General features: G+C 44.7%; 1 protein-coding gene across 1 annotated transcript in view; it reads left to right on the forward strand.

Moving 5' to 3' along the window:
• SPON1 (spondin 1) overlaps window positions 1-21450 on the forward strand; it is a 285884-nt gene that overhangs the window by 240546 nt on the left and 23888 nt on the right. The window contains exon 7 of the mRNA XM_077114063.1: window positions 20773-20837. Coding sequence (XP_076970178.1) covers window positions 20773-20837 — 65 coding nt within the window. The remainder of the gene's footprint in view (window positions 1-20772; window positions 20838-21450) is intronic.

Here is a 21450-nt window from a genome sequence, read left to right on the forward strand (position 1 = left end):
GATTCTTAAGATAAAAACAATTCCTCCGTGCATTAAAAGTTATTACTTTAATTGAATAATGTCTGGATCATATCAGAGGTAGTAATGTTAACATGATTGCCCATTATCTTTGTGATGTTCACCTCAATGTTTTCAGGGAAGATATACCCCATTAAATGGATGGGAGGATTAAAATAGAAAAAAGCTGCAAGCTTTTCATGGCTCATTATGCCAAAGTCAGGACAACAGTCCACACCTTGAAATGTGACAGAGGACCTGTCCTAGGATAAATGCTTGAAAAAAATCCCAAAGTCCTTTCAGCAATGGCTGAGTGCTTTTGGTTTCCTCAACACCACATCTTCCTGAAAATTAGCATTCATTGATTAATTGACTTATCCACTCACCCATTCATTTATTCAACTAAGATATATTATGCATCATCATAAAACCATGTATGGTGTTAGGTCATAGAGAAATGAAGATGATTTAGTCTAGTAGGGAGGATCAAAACTCCTTTAGAACCTAGTCTATCTCAGATATCAGTCTGGGGGCTTACAGATAATAGCTGATTTATTCTTCACTACCTCCCATAAGGTAAGTAGAGTTATTATACCCATTTTACACTGTGAAGAAACTGTGGGTATGACAGACAAAATTTCTTGTCCAAGGTGGAATTATTGATATTTTGGGGCAAAGGTAAATGTCTGGGTAATTCTACTATGTGCTCCAAATCTCCTTTACATCCTTAACCCCATCACGCAGTACTCCCTCCATCTCTTCCTTAACAAAACCCTGCTCCTCCTCCATAGTCTTCTCAAGTAAATAACATGGGTTCTTCCATACCCACATTGTGAGGGCAAGAGGAGGAGTCAAGCTCTATGCCACTTCCATCCCCTCCTCACACCCATCCCTGGAGATTCTTGCTCCTCTGAGATTCCCATCCCCTCGCTCCACCACCCTCTGTCTTCCTGGTATCTGCCACCTATCAGCCTCTAGCCACTCCCAGGCCTCACTGATGGGTTTAGCCCTGGGATCACTGTCCTCTTCTCCAACCCAACTCAGCAGCTCTTACTGAGAATAGGATCACTTTCAGATACTATGGATAAAGGAGTCATGCGGAATCATAAGAGATTTTATTGATTCATGAGGCCCATCAAGAGCTCAAAGGCATGCAAAGCAATCATCTAAGCCCAAATCAAAGGTATGTGTTTGATAAAACTTCATGTAAGAATGAAAAATATTCCAGTCCACACCTTTTCCATCGTAATATTTTATAATCACCTCCAGTTCTAGTCCCTTCACCAACTACCTTCCGTGATTGTCATAACCCAGATCTCACCAAACTGATAGGTGACAAAGGCACTACATGAAGACACAGAGAACCTGCTTAGTAAATCTTTGTCCTTATAGGTTAAATCTTATCGTCTTCTTCTTGAGGGGTCTTCATGCTTTGAGACACACAAAAAGATTCCAATTTGCTGTTCCACTGACCTGAACACCTTGAGAACATTTTGAAATTATAGATTCCTGTGCCCCATCCAGAAATTCTAATTCAGTAGTTCTGAGGTGGGAACTAAACAACAGTAGATTAGAAATGTCTTCAGCTTATTCTGAAGCACTACCAGTTTGGGGAGTATTAACATACGGTCTCTGACCAGGAACTCTGATAAAGTTTCCAAAGGAATCTGGATGCTCCCTACATTTTGACACAAAATGAGTGGCTTTAATCCTCACTCCTTCATGTTCACCATAGTTGGGTCAGAAAGATAGCATCAGCCTCCAACATGAATCTGCCCTCTTCTCCTCTTCCACCACCAATGATATGTTACTTTTTAGTAATCAGTTATCAATATAAAAAAAAAAAAGTCTGGTTTGAAATGTTTGCCAGTTTCCATGGTATAACTACTATCCTTGGCCAATTTCGAGCAACTAATGTGATGTCACTGAACACAGAATTCATAAGCGATGCATATAATCAGGTCTCATGAGCCAGGATAAGTCTGTTCCAACACATCCCTCACTACCATCTGCTTACTATTCCCCAAATATCAAACAAACTACTGCCCAAAGAGCAAGATTTCACTTAGATCCTATAACATAGTCAAGACCTCTCAGAAGTTGAGAGCCTCCATTGTTTTAAGCTTTTTCCATAATAACAAGTGGGGAAAATAACTATAACAGGATTCACAGAATTGGAATAATTCTTTTAACACAAAAATTACAATGCAATGAAGGGGGTGGGAAGATGGGGTTATTGCTTAATGGGTACAGAGTTTCTGTTTGAGATGATGAATAAGCTGCTGTAATGGGTATTGGTGCTGGCATCACAATATTGTGGCTGCTATTAATACTGCTGAATTGTACCCTTGAAAGTGTTTAAAAGTGGTAAATTTTGAGTTGTATTTATGTTGCTGCAGTAAAAAGTTTTTTGATTAAATGCAATAAAATTATGCTTATCTCAAGATACTTTATAAGCATTATAAAAATATCCGTTTATACTTCACCATAGATGGGGGTCTTTCAGGAGTAGGACATGTTAAAAGTTGTAAGATAAATGTCTTCATTCGATTCCGTCGGTGTATCTCTGTGATTCTAGAGAAAAGGCCAAACTGATCTGAGGCTTTTGTGAATGTGAAGCCTCGGGCAAAAAGTCCTCCAGTATTGTCTCCCCCCACCCCCACAACCCCATCCCCTACACCTATCCCACCATTTCCACCCAGTGGTGGATTCTGAATCGTTTTCTTCCTTCTCCCTTCTGTTCATTGCCTCTCAAGAATTTCCAAAGCCAGGTACCTTCTACTGGACCTCATCTAGGTCACAAAACAACAAAATAGCCAAAAGACAAGGATTAAACATAATAAAAAAATATTGGAGGAGCCTTTCTGCACCAGTCAAGATCTTCAATTAGTTACAAACGATAGGCTCTTTCATCTGGCTCCAATCTGGCAAGGGATCTGTGAGAGAAGAATTCTTTCTGGAGTTCATTTTTCTTAAGACTTTGAGCCCTTTCTGGCAGGACATTATAAGCAAATCAAGTTTTGATCAGTTGGAGCTTATTTAAAAGCTCTAAGAGTTGCTGATCACTCATTTATTAAACAAGCATTTATTCAATGTCCCCCCCTTCTTGTGCCAGATCTTATACTAGGCAGCAGGAAGGGGGCCATAGAAATGAATAAGACACCGTTCCTTCCCTTGAGACACTAACATTGGATGGGTGAGGATGAAGTTGACAAATGATCTGTAAGAAGGTAACTATAGTTCAGTGACATCGAGAGCCTAGAGGAGGGATATTTGCACTAAGCCCAGTGGTTAAGAAAGTCTTGAATTGCATTCTAAAGAATTAAGTAGGCATTATCTGAATGAAAAAGTATTCAAAGTCACCTGGGAAGATGGTGGTTTATGCAAAGGCACAGAAGCTAGAAAAAGCATGACTGGTTCAAGAAACTACAAGTACTTAAGTAGGGAGGTAGGACATCTTCATGGTGACATTTCAGTCGGGTCAAAGAAATGTGTCAAAGCCTCATGAACTTCTCAGCCTCGGCTTCTTCATCCATAAACTCCACCTTATAAGACTTTTGGGTTATAGGTGAGATAAGGTGCATAAAGTATTCAATGCAGTACCTAATGCATAGGACACACCCAATAATTGATAGCTGATTAGGTGATGAAGATGAAGATGAGGGTAGTGGTGGCTGGAATAAAGGGGACCCATGAAGGGGGAAGATAGGCTAGAGACATAAGTAGGCAAGAGGATGATCCGTTGTATGTCATGCTAAAATAAATTGGACTTTATCTCTAAAGTCAAAGGAAGAATTTCAAGAAATGGAGTAACCTGGTCAAATACATGTTTTAGAAAGGTCCATCTGATGGATTGGTGGACAGTAAAACTGAGGCAGGAACCAAATTAGGAGTTTCTTGCACTAACATGAATATGTGATGAAGGCCTGACCAAGAGTGAGATGGTGTGAATGGGGAAGCCTGGTTCCCTCCAGACGGAGGTTGATGGAAGCTGTTCCCTGTGATTTCTCAGATTTTTGGATGTGAGTGTTCTTAAGTCAGGTCCACACAGCAGGACCCAATTCCATGGAGAACTATAGAATTCAGGATCCTATTATAGTTGGAATTAAGCTGCTTTGGTGATTCTGTAATCATATTCATGCACACTGAGATGTCTTTTTGTCAGCTTAAAATGTAAAATGTAACAGTGGTTATCCGTGAGTGGTGGGATTATACGTTGCTTTTATATTATTCTTTCTATTTCTGTTTTCAAAATATTCTACAATGAACACATTTTTTTTTTTTTTGCAATAAGGAAAAAGTCCGCTCTAAAATGGTTCTTTTAGAAAGACTACAAATAGTTTCAATCAAAACAGCAGTCCATTCCTTACTACCTGAGTAAGGAAATGCTCAATTTAATTACAAATGGGGGGAAAAAGTGTTGATGGAATCTACCTTCAAACTTCAAAGCTATTTATTTTCTTGCTTTTGCTTTGGGAGATTGTGCCATGCCCCTGAAGATGGCATGGCAATGCGTGAACAGTCTTGAGTTTGAAAAATAGTTGTCGTTTTTATTGTTATAGCTCTGAGCATGGATTATTCCATGATTTATATTTTGGGAAAGGAAACTCCAAGTGCAGAAAAATCACCCAAAAGTTAGAGATGATTGGATTATTGATATTCTCTTTTTGAAGAAAACAAAACATCTCATCAGAGAGAAATCCAAGTGACAAAATATAACACTGTTGGCCTGGGTTGTAAAAGTAAGGAATTGCGTATGGGCCCTGGGTTTCAAGTAGAAATACAGGTGGGGTCTAACATCTGAGATTTTTAGCACCACATTCTGAAACACTGAGTCTTTATGCCAAATCATTAAATATATGTTTTATCCTTCTTCACTGGGCCAACTTCTTAAGAGAAACAACTTGATTAAAATCTTCAATTTTGGTTAAAAAAAAACAGAATGATAATAATGAAAATAGTTCACATGGTTTTATGCTAACATGTAGCATCTCATTTAATCCTCAACAACCCTTTGGTTAACTTTTGGCTCATTTTAGTCTTGAAGAAAGTGAGGCTCAGAGAAGCTAACTGACTGGACCAAGGTCACACAGCTAATTGAAAGGGCAGTTAGGATCCATAGGAATTATACCAGCTTCCTATAGCTGCTGTAACAAATGACCACAAACCTGAGGCTTAAAAACAGCATGAATTTATCCTCTTACAGTTATGGAAACCAGAAATCTGAAATGAGTCTGTAAGGGTTAGTATCAAGGTGTCGGTTGAGGCAGTACTTTCTGCAGTCACCCAGTGAGAATCCTCTGGCAGCACCCAGCATTCCTGGGCTTGTAGCCACATCCCTCTGCTTCGTTGTCACATTGTCTTCTTCCCTGTGTGTGTCAAATCTCCCTCTGTCCCCTCTTATGAGGATACTTGTGATTACATTTAGGGTCTACACAGACAAGTCAGGAAATCTCCCCACCGAAAAGTCTCAGCCTAGTTACACCTGCGAAGTCCCATTTGCCATATTAGGTAATATTCACAGGTTCCAGGAATAGGATGTGATTATCTCTGAGAGCCCTTATTCAACCTACCACAAGAATATTTATTTCATTTTTTGACTAGTCCTTGAATTTAAAATTCCCTGAATTTCAGATTAGGCCATAGTGCTATGGTTTTCGATTTTTAACCTTTCACTTTTGTGTACCTTGGGTCTTTAGTTGTTGTTTGTTTGCTTGCTTGCCTGCTCACTTTTGAGCAGATTTACCTCTGACTCCCTGTTGGAAGTAACTTCACCTAAAAACCATTCTACCCACTACCTGTCAGGGATGGATGCAGACAGCTGGCTTTTGCCAGATTAGGCTTGGAAAGGGCTGTGGAGATATACGTCCTTTCCTTTCAGCCTCTCCTGTCTGCCCCCATTGATTGAGCACTTAGTGTGTGTCAAGACTAATGCAAGCACTTTGCATTCATTTATACCTCATTTATTTCTTGCAACATGCCTGCAAGGTACATATTATGAGGAAATCGAGGCTCCAAGAGTTAAATAACGTGATCTCAGTTAAGCAACAGAGCCAAGATTTGAACTTAATTCTGTCAGTCTCCTAAACCCAAACTCTTAACCACCAGGAGGTTGTAAAGTGAGGGGAGAGAATGGTATAATTTCCAAACCCGAGTAACGCATGGCCCTCTTTTAAAGGGCAAATACAAGCTCATAAACCCCCAGGGTTGAGCTATAATTATTTTTATCATCATATTATTTAAATATGTGCAAAGATAAAACTAGATCAGAACTCCTTATGCTTATGGCTCTCATAAGACCATAAAAGCAAAGTAATGATAATAATAATAACACAAACAAAACTACAGACCCTTTAAAATGCTAATTAAGAACATTGACTTAATGTGGTGGGTGATGCTGTTTTGCTGAAATGAAACAGCTTCTCACAATCTAGATGATACCGTTTCCCTGATCTGGGTCCTTCAGGTTTGGGGGCACCTGTACCCCAGGATCCTTCGAGCGAACTCATTTCTCCCACCACTTTCCAAACCAATGACAACACCTTCTTCACACAACACAACATATATCATTTGGGCTTTACCTGGTGAGAACGTGTTATTTATTTAACTCTGCTTCTCTTTTTCTCACTAGCCATCACAGTTGGGGTCTCTAGGAAGCAGACTCTGACTCGAGATGCCACGGGAGGCATCCGAGAGTGTCCTCTGTATCTGCAGAGGGAAGGAGGGAAGCTGGGAGGGGCAGAGGGAAAAGCAGAGCCCAGTAGCGACCACTGCCAACCCCACTGAGCTGGGGCGGCTCTTCCGAGTGTCCTGATTTGGGGGTGAAGGGCCTTTGTGCCCCCGAATTGATCACTGGGAGAGGGCTGCCCCTGGGAGGAGGTGAGACCTCAGGAGGTTTCATTCACCCAAATCAATGAGCAAAGAGGAGTGTCTGCTGCAGGCCATCCTGCATCGTTCCCAGCATCGTTCCCAGCATGGGGGAAACAAGTCCTTCCTTCCCTGAGGGGGAGCTGGGCGGCAGCACGGCTATAGGTCAGCCACAGGACGTAAACACGAGTGCATCCCAGCCCCCCAAAATTGCCTGGTAGTGTTTGATAATAAGATCTCAGAGGTGATCCATAATATGCTTAAATTGATTTTTTTTAAATTATTGTTGAAATAAAAATATAAAATATTTAAAGTCCCAGAGAGAACTAAGAAGACCCTAGGAATATATTTTCAGACTCCTGGGATTCCTCAGACCTTAATCCAAAAAAAAAAAAAAAAGAAAACAACGTTAGGTGGCATCAGCCCCAGTTTCCTCTGCTGTAAATTGCTATATAAACCTGTGATATCTCCATGGCTTGAAAAATCACAAAATTTTATGAATGCTTTTTTGCGTGGCAGTCAAAACAGCTTCCAGATTCTCTCATAATTCACACATCACATTTGGGAATAAAAACGTTCAGTTGTTGAGCATTTATTCAAGGTTTTTTCCAACCAGGTACCAACCAGGAGTCAGGTATTTTGCTAAACAATATGAGCTGAGGGCTGAATGAAACACCTTCCGGTGAGGAAGAACTGATTTGTCAGTGAACAAACAATTACAAGGCAGCATAACTGAAAGAACAGAAAAGGACAATTTCGGAGTCTGGGGGCATCAGGAGGGCTTTGCAGAAGACCAGAGGCTGGTAGGGACAGGCATGAGGGCATGGCAGGCAAAGGAATCCTGCGCAGAAGCTCGGGCCTTGAGACTGCTTGGGCAGGAGAGTTAATGGAGGAGAGTGGACCAAAAAGCGAGTCTGGGCAACAGTGGGAAGTTATATGGAAAGAAGGACAGTGGACAATCTGCAAATATAACTGTAAGTAATGACAGCTACCGTTGTCCCCTTACTGCTCACCTAGTCCTTTATTTGCATGATCTCAATGAATCTTCATGTGCTCTTATCAAACCGCTAGAAGACAATCTCCACAAGAGCAGGGACAGGGTTGATCTTGTCCTTGTCCTATGCCCAGTGTCTAGTACAGTGTTTAGCCCAAAAAAGGAACTCAACAAATATGTGTGGAATTAATAAATTCTACAGTTAAGGGATCAGGCTCAGAGAGGGTAAGCAACTTCCCCAGACTTGCAAAGCATGTAAGTGGCAGAACCAAGATTTGAACCTCAGCCTGCCTTATTCTACCACACTGCTTTCTAACTCCAGCTCCATGACACCTCAGTCATAACTAAGAGGGAGTTTTCATAGCCAGAGAACTTTCGGTTACAATAGGAAGCCTGGAAGAGTCCAGTGTTTGCATGTGTAATCTTAAAGTACTACAAAGGACACCTGTTTATGTTAGTCAGCTACACCAAATATCTCCTTTGACCCTCAAGACTCTCCCCAAACTTCTTTTGATATGAGGAGCTCTCCGGAATAAAAAGGGTTAAGCTTTTATGGCTTATCAGAGCTGTTACTTTGCATTTAAAAGCACAGTTTAAGAAAACAGCTTTCTCAGTCTCTTTATTTGATACTGCTGTTCTGAGTACCTTAGGCACACTTACTTCACCACTGTCCAGGTCATTTGGAGCTTGTTACTTAATAATTTGAAAGCTTTTCATGGAAATGAGTGGATAAAGGGAGATGATGAATCTAAATGTTACTATATTTAAGGAGAGCAGGCTGACAGTACACTACCTGGGTCAGAAGCTTCTTAGTAGGGGAAGAAAGAAGATGGAAATCTTGAGGCACCTAACAAAACCTAGCAGCCTTTAAAATTGTCAAGTGAGGAATCCACCAGTGCACATGACTCCCAGGGATGTAAATCTCCCTGGCAACATGCGACACGACTGCCAGGTATAAATAAGCCTGGCCCTGGCATCACAGGATTAGGAAAGCCATCTTGGCTAAAAGGAAGAGAAAAAATGAAACAAAATAGAGTTTCAGTGGCTAAGAGACTGCAAATAGAGTCAAGCAACTGGAGGTTGCTGTTATGCAAGCTTCAGCTAGATATTGCAAACGACCACAGTATGCCAAGCCCCAACCAACAGTATTTCTGAAAACTCTTAGCAAATACCCTGGGCTCTATCCAAGACTCTATAAAAATTGTTCTTAGTAAGTATTTTTTCAAAAACTCAAGGCCTCCAGATTGTTCCTATGCCAGACACACCCTGAAACCCAGAGGTACCAGCCTCTCCAAGTACATCAAGCAGGTTCATTCCTCTACCCCATAAGGTCGACACCCCTTTCTAGCATAAAGAAGCTAAAATGGGCATTGCCCAAATATCCCTGTAGATTGAGAGAATGATCAAATGAGCGGGAGGAGGTGTAATGGAGAAGTTAGGATTTAACAAATGACTGTGACTACTGACTCATTATAGAGATAGTTCTTTTTAGTCTCTAGTGCATTAGAACAGCCAGAAGGAAATACCTGAGATTGTTCAACTGTAATCCGGTAGCCTTGATAATAATTGTATTAACTATATAGCTTTTATCCTGTGACCTTGTGATTGTAAAAATCTTGTGACTGACACTCCCTTTTCCATTATGTGGATAGATAAGTAATAAAGATAAGTAATAAACTGAAGAAATCCATTCACTCTCTTATCAATTCCACCCCTGCAGTGGCTCCTCTGTCCCTTGTCCCCAGCCTCTCAGCCACTGCCAAGGGTCTGAGCCCAGTGGTTCTCAATGATGGCCTTCCAGCCCCCCTGCAGTGTGGCCTCGGGGCCTCCCAAACCCCAGGGTCCCCCGCAAAAGACTTCCTCATTGTCCATTGAGAAAACCATGGGCAGCAGCTTCGGTTGTAGCCTTTTCTTTTTCCTCTCCTTTTTTCTTTAATGGTAATCTATTCACATAGTTCAACATTCGAAAGATATATACAATGAAAAATCTTATCCTTTTCTTTCTCCCAGTTCCCCTCTCCTGAGGCAACCCATTTTGGCAAATCTTATGTGTCCTTCCAGAGAAACTTTATACAAATAGAAATATAAACAACACACACACACTTTCCTTATCCTTACTATTTCTTTGCACAAATGATAGCTCATACTAACTGTCCCGCACCTTGCCTTTTTAATTTAATATTTCTTAGAGATAATCTCATTTGTGATCTGGCCCTTTTAAGTGATAAACCCCAAGACCATATTGCAATGTAAAAAAAAAAAAGGTACAAAAGAATATATAGGTGTGTAAAAATATATGTGTGTACGAGCTTTAGTGTATTTTAGAATATGTAATTTTGGTAGAGTTTTTACTGGCCATTTTCACAGGCATAACCTATCTCTTATACAACCCAAGTTCCCTTATCAGTGAAAACTTCCCCCACCATTCTATTAAAAATGATAAATCTAAGTTGTTAAAGGGTCCCTACCCCCCACCTGGTCCTCACGCTCACCCTTCCCCACATTATTTTCCCCGGAGAGCTAATCAGCGTCTGCACACAGTGCAGCTGTGCATTCATTTGCCGTCTCCTCCCCCCACTGGCGTGAACGCCCCTTGAGGTCAGAGGCTGTTGTCTCTTGGGTTCAGAGCTGTGTCTCCAGCACCCAGAGCAGAGCCTGACATGGAGTAGGGGCTCAATCAGTATTTTCTGGGTGGATGAATCATCACCGTCAACCCCCAGCAATGCCCGTAACTCCCGGCATCAGTAGCTACGGTACCTTCTCTGCCTTCCTCTACCGTCCCTGACAGCAGCCCCAGGCCACCATCCATGTGGAGGCCTGAAACTCTTCCCTCCTCGTCTCTGTAAGGACTGCACCCCTGAAGGTGCACACTCTCCTGCAATATCAATTTCTCCTCTGTATTTCATTATGCCCTTCCTGCTACTGACATTTCCCACGACTCCTCTTCACCCCACACTCCTCAAAAAGAGCTGTCTGGGGCTCACTGGCTCCATTTCCTCACCTTCTGGTCACTTTCTCGTCTGCTTCAATTGGGTTTTCAGCAGCGGTCCGTGGGACAGTGGCGGCATCACGGGGCGGGGGCCATCGGTGGGAGATGCTCGGGGGAAGCAGAGGAAGTAAGGGCAGCAGGGAGAGTGACGGGGGGGGGCAGAAGGAGCAGCAGTGGGTTCAACAGGGTCATGGGGGAAGCAGTGAGGACAGCAGGGGACAGTGAGGCAGCAAAGGGGTGCCAGAAGGGGCCGGAGTGGAGGCAGTCGGGGCAGCACCAGGATTCCAAAGAGACCCCAGGGCAGGACCTGGTGTCCCCTACTGGCCGCTGCTTCTTAGGCTCCTTGGTTCCTTCCCCTTCTCTCCTCTTTGGCCTCTCACTCCTCAGGTAATCTCATCCTGTGACTTTTGGTACCATTTATATGCTGACATCTTCAAATTTCTATCTCCAGCCTGGACTTCTCCCTTGAGCTCGTCTCCCAGACTGCCTCCGTGGCACTGCCTTTTGATGGCATCCTTTGCCACATCTTCATTTTATACCCCATATTCAATCACTTGGAGACCCTGTTGATTTCTCCCATTAAACTATGTCTTGCATCTGACCTCTTCTCACACCTGCATTGCTAGCACAGGGTTCAATAGCACTGGGGTGCAGAAGGGTCCTCCCAAATGGTTTTCCTGCTTCCCCATCACCCCACAACCCTTTACTTGCCACCCAACAGGCGAGAATCCTCCAAAATTATAAGTCAGATCCCATCGCTCTTCTGCATACTCACCCTTCAGTGGCGTTCCGTCACACTCAGAGTAAGAGCCCCTAAGCCTTCCTTGGGAGGGCAATAAAGGCCAGAGGCTTCCTCTAGCTTGTCATTAATTAATTGCTTAATTAACTCATCCATTATTCATCCCTGAAACATTTTATGATTACCTCCTGCAAGCCAGGCTGGCGCAAGGGATAAAGAGGACACAGCCTGGTCTCTGCTCAAAAGCTGGTTTGCTGGGTGGGAGCTGTCCCCAGGATCCCATGGGGAAGAGGACACGGGTGTCGAATGCTATGCCTTTATGTCCACTGGAGGTGCTCCCACAGGGCAGGACGAGGGCTTCTGAAAAGGGACTACCCTGACAGCTTGAGGCACTTCAGCCAGACCCAGCTTGGCTCACCCTTCCCTCAAGCTCTGGGTGCCGGGCTCAGCTTCCTTGAACTCCCTACCTGTTTGAAAGCAGAAGGCCCACCTACTTATCATGCTCTCTCTCATTTGGATTTGGTGTCGCTTACATGATGTTAGAAGGTTGCCTTTTATTTCTCTGCCCTGGCCTCAGCACTGGCGGTTTGCTAATACTGGAGATAGAGAAGGTGGGAAGACAGCCCTGGGAATATCAGACCATGGGGAGCTGGCAGGATAGGGAGACAGATGTAGTCCTTTGGCCTCTTTCAGCTCTGCTTTAGTTTGCAAGCTGCTGGAAATGAGATATACCAGAAATGGAAAGGTTTTTCAAAAGGGGAATCTAATAAGCTGCAAGTTTATAGTTCTAAGGCTATGAAAATGTCCAAATTAAAGCAAGGCTATAGAGGTGTCTAATCTAAGGTATCCAGGGAAATATACCTTGGTTCAAAAAGGCCGATGATGTTTAGGGTTTCTCTTTAACTGGAAATGCACATGGCAAATATGGTGACATCTGCTAGCTTTCTCTCCAGGCTTCTTGTTTCATGAAGCAACCCTGGGTGGCATTTTTCTTCTTCATCTCCAAAGGTCTCTGGCTGCATGGGCTCTGGTGGCTCTAAAGCTTTTTCCAAAATGGTTCCCTCTGAAAGGGCTCTGGTAAGCAACCCCACCTTAAATGGGTGGAGACGCATCTCCATGGAAACCATCTGATCAAAACTTACCACCTACAATTGGGTGGGTCACATCTCCATGGAAACAAGCAAAAAACTCCCACCCAACAGTATTGAATGAGGATTAAAGAACTTGGCTTTTCTGGGGCACAACAGATTTAAACCAGCACAAATTCCTTTTGTTTGACTCACCTGTTGGACTCGGAGAAGAGGGGAACATTCACTGGATCACGAGGGACACAGAAAAATCCAAAACTCAAGGTTAAACCCAGGATCAGCCCACAGGTCACCAAAGGATGAGCTAAAGCAATGCCTGCGGCCCCTGCAGGACACAGAAGTGGCCTCCACACTCAGGACATGGGGGGCAAGGGCAGAGGGCAGATCCTCAGAGATCTCAGCCCACCAGAGGCAGGTGTGGGTGGATGGGCAGTAGGGGCAGGTCCAGGGCGGCTCTGATGGCCCCTCCTCTTTAGCTTCAAAATGCCATGCTGCTTCCACAAAACTGTCTCAAGGGGAAATTGTTATCTTCGAGCATTATGCAATTTTCCCATCGGAATTACAGGCTGCATTTGAAAAGAAATAAAAAAGAAATTGAATTTGAAATGCTTCTGTGCAACTGCATCATCTTCTGGCGGATCTGTTAATAGGCTTCAGATACCTTCTGCAGCTGTGAAATAGCTTATCAGACAGCAGCCTGTGATGTCAGCTGCTTCACAGGGACAAGGCATGGGGAAGGCACTTATAAATAGCCAGCCCGGGTCACTGAGGTGCCCACCTCACATGCACTCTGAACCCCTGAGCTCTGGCCACGGCTCCTAATGTGGACCCTGGTTCCAGTCCCATCCCCCTCCCCCTGCCACCTGGAATTTCTAGCAGAATTCTGTGGATGGCAATCTCTACTTGCTCTCCCAGTGCCACCAGCTCAGCCCCCAGGTCTGTCTGAATCTCACTATGGCTCCGGCCTCATCCTCATCACAGCTTTTCATTCAATTAGCAAATATTTATTGAGCACCTACTATGTTCCAAACACTGATAGCACAGCAGTGAACAGAACAAAACAAACAAAAAAAAAATAACTTCCCTCCTGGAGCTTCCATTCTCGTGGGGGAAACAGACAATAAAAGTAAATAAGCAAAATAACTGATATATCAGACAGTGACAAATGTTATGGAGAAAAGATAATCAAATACACCGATGGGGGTGTGCCAGGTTGGGGGGGGGCAGGGAATTACCATTTGTAAAGTACGGTCAGCAAAGTTCTCACTGAAAAGTAGATATTTGAGTAGCGACCTGGAGGAGGTAAAGGAGGTAAAGAAAAATAGCATCCCAGGCTTAGGGAGCTATAAGTGCAGAGTGTGCAAAAAAATTAAGAAGTCTAGGACTGCAGAAGCAACCTGAGTAAAGGAAGAATATTAACGATGAGTTTAATGAGGTGACAAGGATGGGGATGCAGATTACAAAGGGTCTTGGCACCTGTGCTGGCTTGAAACCATAGCGTACCCCAGAAAAAGCCATGTTCTTTAGTCCACATTCAGTATTGCTGGGTGGAATCTTTTGTATCGTTTCAATGGAGATATGACCCACCCAATAGCGGTGAGGTTTCTTACTGGAGCCCTTTAAGAGGAAATCATTTTGGAAAAAGCTTCAGAGACCTTTGGAAATGCAGAAGGAAAATACCCCCAGGGAAGCCTTATAAAATGAGAAAAGAAAACAGCTGTGCCTTCCCAGCTGAGAGGGAAACCCCGAACATCATTGGCCCTTTCTTTGGAGTTAAGATATCTTATTTTTATGGCTTTAGAACTGTAAACTTGCAACTTAATAAATTCCCTTTTTAAAAGCTGTTCAATTTCTGGTATATTGCATTCTGGCAGCGTTAGCAAACTAAAACAGGGGCCTGCGAAGTCCCCGTTTTGCTGTGAGATGTGAAGCCATTGGTGGATTTTACCTGGAGGGAGGAAGGATGGGATATGGCTGGTGTGCGATGGGGAAGGTGGGAAGATGGGTCAGGAAGCCATTGCATCAATATAGGCAAGAGTTGAAGGTGGTGTGGACAGGACGGTGGCAGCAGGGCACTGGGCAGTGGTTGGGTCATGAATACACTTTGAAAGTAGAGTTGAATGAATCTGTGGGTGGATCAGGTGTGGGGTATGAGAGAAAGATGTAGCAAGGATGACTTCACCATTTTTTTATCTGAACAACTAAGCATTGATTCGGGAGTGGGAGATAAATTCAGAAGGTCAGGAGCCAGGAATGTGCAGGAACAGAGGACAAGGTGAGGGAAGAAGCAGAAAGGAGGGGACGGACACTGGCCCGTTGTGGTGGATGTGGTTGTGGTACCCAGACATGGTTCCTCTTTGGCCACTGGCTCTGAAGCACATGGAGGGCCAGCGAGGGTGGGGTCGAGGGCGGTGCAGACACCAGCCTCCACCCCAACCCTCCAGCACCTCCTGATACCAATGTGGTTTCTGACTCCAACCCGTCCCCAGCCTATTTTCTCTCACAGGAACCCCCACTCCAGATGCGACCCCACCCCATGACCTGATTTGGACTCCATCGTTCCCATTTGGTACCAGTAGCTGCGAGGTGTGGCTGCGCCATCTCCACGGTGCATTTATTAAAAGCAAAATGAAAGAACTCACCCCCTCAAAGACGGACACAAGTGACCTGGAGTTTCATTTGGGGTTTTTATTTATTTATTTATTGGGGGGGGGCTGTATTTTAATTGGCATTTCTTTGGGAAAGTGCCAGCGTCATCCAAATGAGACATGAATTGTGAATGCCCTGAAATACTTCGTTTGAAAAGAGTCCTATGGGAGATGTAAAAGGGCTCTAAGGATTCTTGAAAGATCCTTTCTGTGCCTTGGAGACTTCTTAAAACCACTTTTCATTTAAGTCTCAAGTATGGATTGCTCACTCTGAATTTAAGTCCTTCATTCTTCAGAATATGAAATGCCCTCTGCCCTAGTGGTCCAGCCAAGGCTCACCCAGCCACATAAACCCCCCAGTTATATATTCCCTGGGAGTCACAGCTTGGCTTTGTAATGAGGAAACATTCTCCTGAAGCATTGTTAATTTTGGGATGCGTCTGTGTGTTCCACTTTCTATACTCAAGAAATACAAATCGATTCTAATATCAGCCTAGCCTGAATGCAAATAAGAATAAGAATGATAGCTAAGACCTATGGTGGACTCACTTTGTCAGGCAGAATGTCAGAACCTTTCATGGGTTACATCATATCGTCTCCCTAACCACCCCATGTTTTAGATACTGCTTTTAGCCCCATTTCACAGATGAGAAACTAAGCATGATAGTTGAACTTATGTGTCAACTTGGCCAGGTGATGGTGCCAGTTGTCTGGTCAGGAAAGCACTGGCCTAATCGTTATTGCAAGAATATTTCCTGACTGGTTGATAAACCAGAAGGCTGGTTTATTAAATCATCGTCAGCTGATTGCATCTGCAGCTGATTACAATCAGCTAAGAACATGCCTCCTATGAACGAGATAATCCAATCCGTTGGTGAATTTTTAAAGGAGAAAAGAGAATTCTCACTGCTTCTTCAGCCAGCAAGCCTCTCCTGTGGAGTTCGTTGAGACCCTTCATTGGAGTTGGCAGCTTCACAGCCTGCCCTGTGAATTTTGGACTCTTGCATCTGCATGGTTGCATGAGACACTTTTATAAATCTCACATTTACAGACATCTGTTGGTTCAGTTTCTCTAGAAAACCCTAATATACTAAGAGAGATCAAGAAACCTGCCAAAGGACACAGAACTCGTAAATGGTGTAGGCAGGATTCGAACTCAGATTTCACTCTTGAGCTGCTCCCCTCACTAACTCTACTTTCTTGCCTGCCAGACTAATAAATCTTTAAAAACTAGTAACATCCAATGTTCCAGACATTTGGAAGAGAATTTACCAGGCCCTACAAGAATTTTGAATCTGCTTCATCTATTGGTCACTTCTGGCAATCTACCACAGAAGAATACTTGAATGTGTGAACAAAGAAATACATACATGAGTGTTCATCATTGCGTCATTTACAATAGCACAAACTAGAAACAATCTAAATAGACATCAGTAATGCTGGTTATATAAATTAGGAAACACCCATGCGGTGGAATTCTATGCAGACATTCAAAAGAATGATGTGGCTCTGCTTTTCAACAAATATCTACTGGGCGTGCTTGGACATTTGACCATGGCCATGAATAAGCCAGACACTAGCTCTGATCTTGTAGAGATATTTTGATGCCGCAACAAAAATACTTAGCTTTTTAAATACGTTTTTCCAGAATGCTCCTGCTTTCCTGTCTAATCAAATAACACAATAACCACAAACAGAAATAATTAGCTGTTTATCCTATAGATGCTGTATAACCACTAGATTTACAGCAAGAGGTGCCCACACACTGCACCCACCATCCTTGGGGCCCAAGAACTCTAAAAAATACAGACAGAATTTCAGCACCATAAACCCACGCTAATGAAGAGTCCAAACTATTTTGGTCTAGTTGTACACTGCAAAAGCAAAATCAATATGTCATTAGTCGAGACTTGAAAACCGAGGTTTAATTGCAACCGTAAGGTGAATCTGTGATGCCTGCTAACTCAGTGGCTGCCTTAACTCCACTCATATTTTTTAGGAAAGTATTTCTTTAAGAGTAAAAGGATTGTCGTCAGACAATATCTCATTAGAGATCACTCTGGATGTCTCAAGTCTTGACTTATAATTTAAAGGTCTCTGACACTTTAAAATTCAAAAATAAGAGAGCTATGATGCTGCAGATACTGACTCAGAAAGCCCCATGATAGGGTATTGTCATGGTTAGGGACAGGTGTCAACTTGGCCAAGTTGTGGTACCTGTTCATCTGATTGGGCAAGCACTGGCCTGTCTGTTGCAATGAGGACATTTCATAGGATTAGGTCATGATCACGTCAGCTACATCCACAGCTGATTCCATTTGTAATCAGCCAAAGGGGAGTGTCTTCCGCAATTAGTGATGCTAAATCCAATCATGGGAAGCCTTTTAAGGAGGACTCAGAGGAGACAGGTTGCATTCCTGCTTTGGCTGGTGAGCCTCTCCTGTGGAGTTCGTCCAGGCCATCCATTGGAGTCATCGGCTTCGCAGCCTGCCCTGTGGATTTTGGACTCTGCGTTCCTACGGTCACGTGAGACACTTTCATAAATTTTATATTTGCAAGTGTTCCCTGTTGGTTCTGTTTCTCTAGAGAACCCTAACTAATACATCTATTAAGGAAAAATTTGAAAGATATGTTGCAGAACAAAATAGTATGATGCCATTTTTGTGAAAAGCTCTATATAGCATGCACATGGCTGTAGATACAAAGTAGAGGTCTGAAAAGATGCACACCAGACTGCTTAGCATTCTGGAGAAGAAGAATGAGGAGGGAGACATGGTGGATGGCGTGGAATATGTTCACCATTACACCGTGTGCTCTGGGATGCTAAAATGTTCTACCATAAAAGCACGTATTATTCTGGATCAAAAATCAAAGAGAAAAGTAAACCAGAGCCAGATCATGGGGTTAACTAAGAAATGAAGAAATGATCATGGAAGTTATGGGAGCCTTTGACCCCTTTTGGCTGGGAACAGATATGGCCAGCTTTGCAGCAGAGTGGAGGATGGATTGGGGGAGAGCAAGAAGATGCTGGCAACAGGGTGACCAGTGAGCAGGCTGGGGAGAAGGACTCAAGAGGACATGAATGCAGTGGGTCCTGGAGCCTGACCGATGTGAGGGGTTTGGAGATGGGGGGACAATGTTGGCACTGAGCATCTGGTTCAGGCAGCGGTGGGTGTGCTTTTACCCCAGATGGGGCTCACAGGAGGGGAGCAGGGGCGTGCTGTGAGATGCAGAGCTCAGCGGGGGCCATGGCGCGTATGCACAGACGACGGGAAACCAGGCCTGGGGACACAGGAGACTTTCAGAAGAGAGGTTGCGTCACACATGCAACTTCATGGCAAGCAGCTTCTCTCAGTCATCCAACAGATGTTTATTAGAAGTGTGTGAGGGAAACATTATAACCAAATAAACAAATCTCCCATGGGAAATGGAAACCACTTATTGGGACTTGGAAGTGCTTTTCCTGCAGACGTGGAATGTAGAGTGTCCACGCATGGGAAGATGCTGTCCTCTGACCAAAAGCACCCTACAGGCTGCCCCAGTGGGTTGCTGTGGAGCAGTTACTGCAATGGTGCATTGTGGGAATGTGAGCTTCAGGCACAAGCGAAACTTTCTGCAAATGAGACCTTTACTGTACAGAATAAGAAGTTCAGAAAGGGCAAATGTCCCTGCACCTACATAGTTCAAAGAGTCCAAAAGAGCAGGGGAAGAAATCCCATGACGGCTAGACTCCCGGGGTGGCCAAAAACTGCTCTGGGTTGGGGTGGATAGATAGCAGCTCCACACGCCCCCTTCATGCTGGAGAAGAGCTCCCAGTCTACACCGAGTGTGATTTCTATTCACCTCGGGAGAAGGGGGCCCTGCCACTGAGAATTCCTGTTGTGATAAGCATGTGGGGGCTGTCGGCTCCAGTCTCGGTTTCCCTTTGGGTTTGGGATTTAAGATCTGGGAAGGCCTTTTCATTAGACTTAACATCTCCTCCAGATACTGGAATGGCACACAAGAGAAAAAGGTAGGGATGGGGAGAGGATGGCAGCTCAGCACATGTTTGTGTCTTCCCTAGAGGAAACTGGTTTAGGTGAGGTCTTGGAGATGGCCTCTTAGCAATGTCTGTGGCTCCCCTAACAGTTGCCTCCACTGGCTGTCGCTATGCGCCGGCTCCTACCTCTGCCCCACCCAGGACCTTGTCTACAACCCCAGTGCCAAACTGGGTCAAAGTGGAGCTCCCTTTTCCTCTAAGGCCCACCATCCACGGACACCATCCCTGGACTGCAGATGAGGCACTTAGGATCAGAAGGCTTTTGGGCGTGAGCCTGGTAGACACTCTGACCTCCTTCCTTCATGTTTTCTCAGGGCTGTGGGATTTGCTGGGCAAGGCAGCCAACCAAGAAGACGTTCACTGGTTGGTACCTTGAACCCCATCTGGTCCTGCTCCCGGCACCGGGGCATAGCTGTGAGCTGGCCCAGCAAATCTCTGCCCTCCTGGAATTTGGTGATCTCTTCAGTTGACAGCAAAGCACTTCCCTCCCCTGCTGATGACGTTCTGGGGTTTTCCATACGTAATGGGCAAGGGTGTCTGAAAATTGTCGGGACTTGCTGACTTTATGCTGGGGAAAGCCCCAAGCCAAGGCCGAATTTGGACGTTATGCCTTGGAAAGAGTATGATACCCCTCACCCCCAGTATGTAATTCAAAATAAAAACCCAACCAAACTGCAAAGTACAGGCTGCAAGACCAACAAAGGTCTGATTTTTCCCTCTGGTGACGACTTAATGGTTTTCCTTTAAAATGTTAATTATCAAATGCTTTCTCAGAAACCGCTGGAGGTGCCCATGCTTCAGTGGTGCTCCATACATTATCCAAAGCAAAGCAGCACAAAATCGCATGAATGGCCCCGGGGGTGGGGACCCAGCCTGCGTTCTGGCTTCCTCATGCAAGAGAGCCTGACGCAGTGCGTGGGCCGACAGCAGGAAGGCCACAGGGTGACAGGCCACAGGGTCAGGTGTTGGCTGCATTGCAGCTCCCGCTGATCTGACCCCAGTCAGTGCCTGGTCCTCCAGGCTGGACACAGCACAGAAGCTCTGCCAGCAAAGTGGAGTCCAGGTCAGAGCTCTGGGTCCAAGGGGAAAGGGATAAACTGAGCTGGAAACTAAAAGTGTGCCTCAGTGGGCCCATCAGTGTCCAGGTAGGGCTCACCAGGCACCCAGGACACCTAGCCCTGCCTCCTGGTGTTGCTGAGGATCCAGCCCCGCTGCATCCCATGGCAGGGTGGTTCCATTCCTGAGCAGGCAGAGCCCACGGTGCAGGCCCCCAGAGCTCAGGCAGCAGGGGTAGGCACAAGAGGAGGGGAGGAGGGTCCTGGGCAGTGTTAAAAACACCACCACGTCAAAGCCCTCTCGTTGCCACCAGCCCAGTCCTCTTCACTAATTGCCTGTGGTCCTTTCTTTGCAGAGTGATGAGGTCCTCACCGTCATCAAAGCCAAAGCTCAGTGGCCTGCCTGGCAACCTCTCAATGTGTAAGTAGCAAGCAGACCCTGGCCCTTGCCGGTCTTGGCTTTGTACTTGGAGCCTCCCACTGACTGGCCACCAGTCACATGCCAGTCACATCATTAAAGTCGGCGGTACATCTCCGGAGGAGGAGCAGGTAAAATGCAGGGCTCACGTGCTGAAGGGTAGGTTGGATAAGGCGGGTGAAGGAGACAGCTGGTCAAGGGGTCTGGCTGGGCTGGTGGAGCCACTCAGAAGACTGGAAACATTCAGTGAAGTTTGCTTGGAAAGATCGTGACTTCATTTCTGGACGTGTTGGGAGGGAGGCACCCAGTTGAAGGTGTCAAGTACACAATCAGCCAGATAGCTCTGAGACCCAGTGGGAGAATTCTAAATTAAGAAACAAAACTGGGAGCCATCGGTTAATGGGAGACGATAGACACCAAGGGCATGTTTGAGAGAGAGAAAAAGGGTTGAGAATGTAGGGCCAAGTCCTGAGGGGCTCCAGCATTTCATGCTGAGAAGGACTTGCCTGCAGAGGGGAATTGAAAGGCGCAGCAAAGGAGGAAAGCTTGGAATCAGAGAGATCAAGGGAAGGACGTGTCTCAAGAAGGAGAGTGGTCAGCTCTGGCCAATGTAGCT

The sequence above is a fragment of the Tamandua tetradactyla genome, chromosome 8 (assembly GCF_023851605.1).
Source record: "Tamandua tetradactyla isolate mTamTet1 chromosome 8, mTamTet1.pri, whole genome shotgun sequence".
Taxonomy (NCBI): domain Eukaryota; kingdom Metazoa; phylum Chordata; class Mammalia; order Pilosa; family Myrmecophagidae; genus Tamandua; species Tamandua tetradactyla.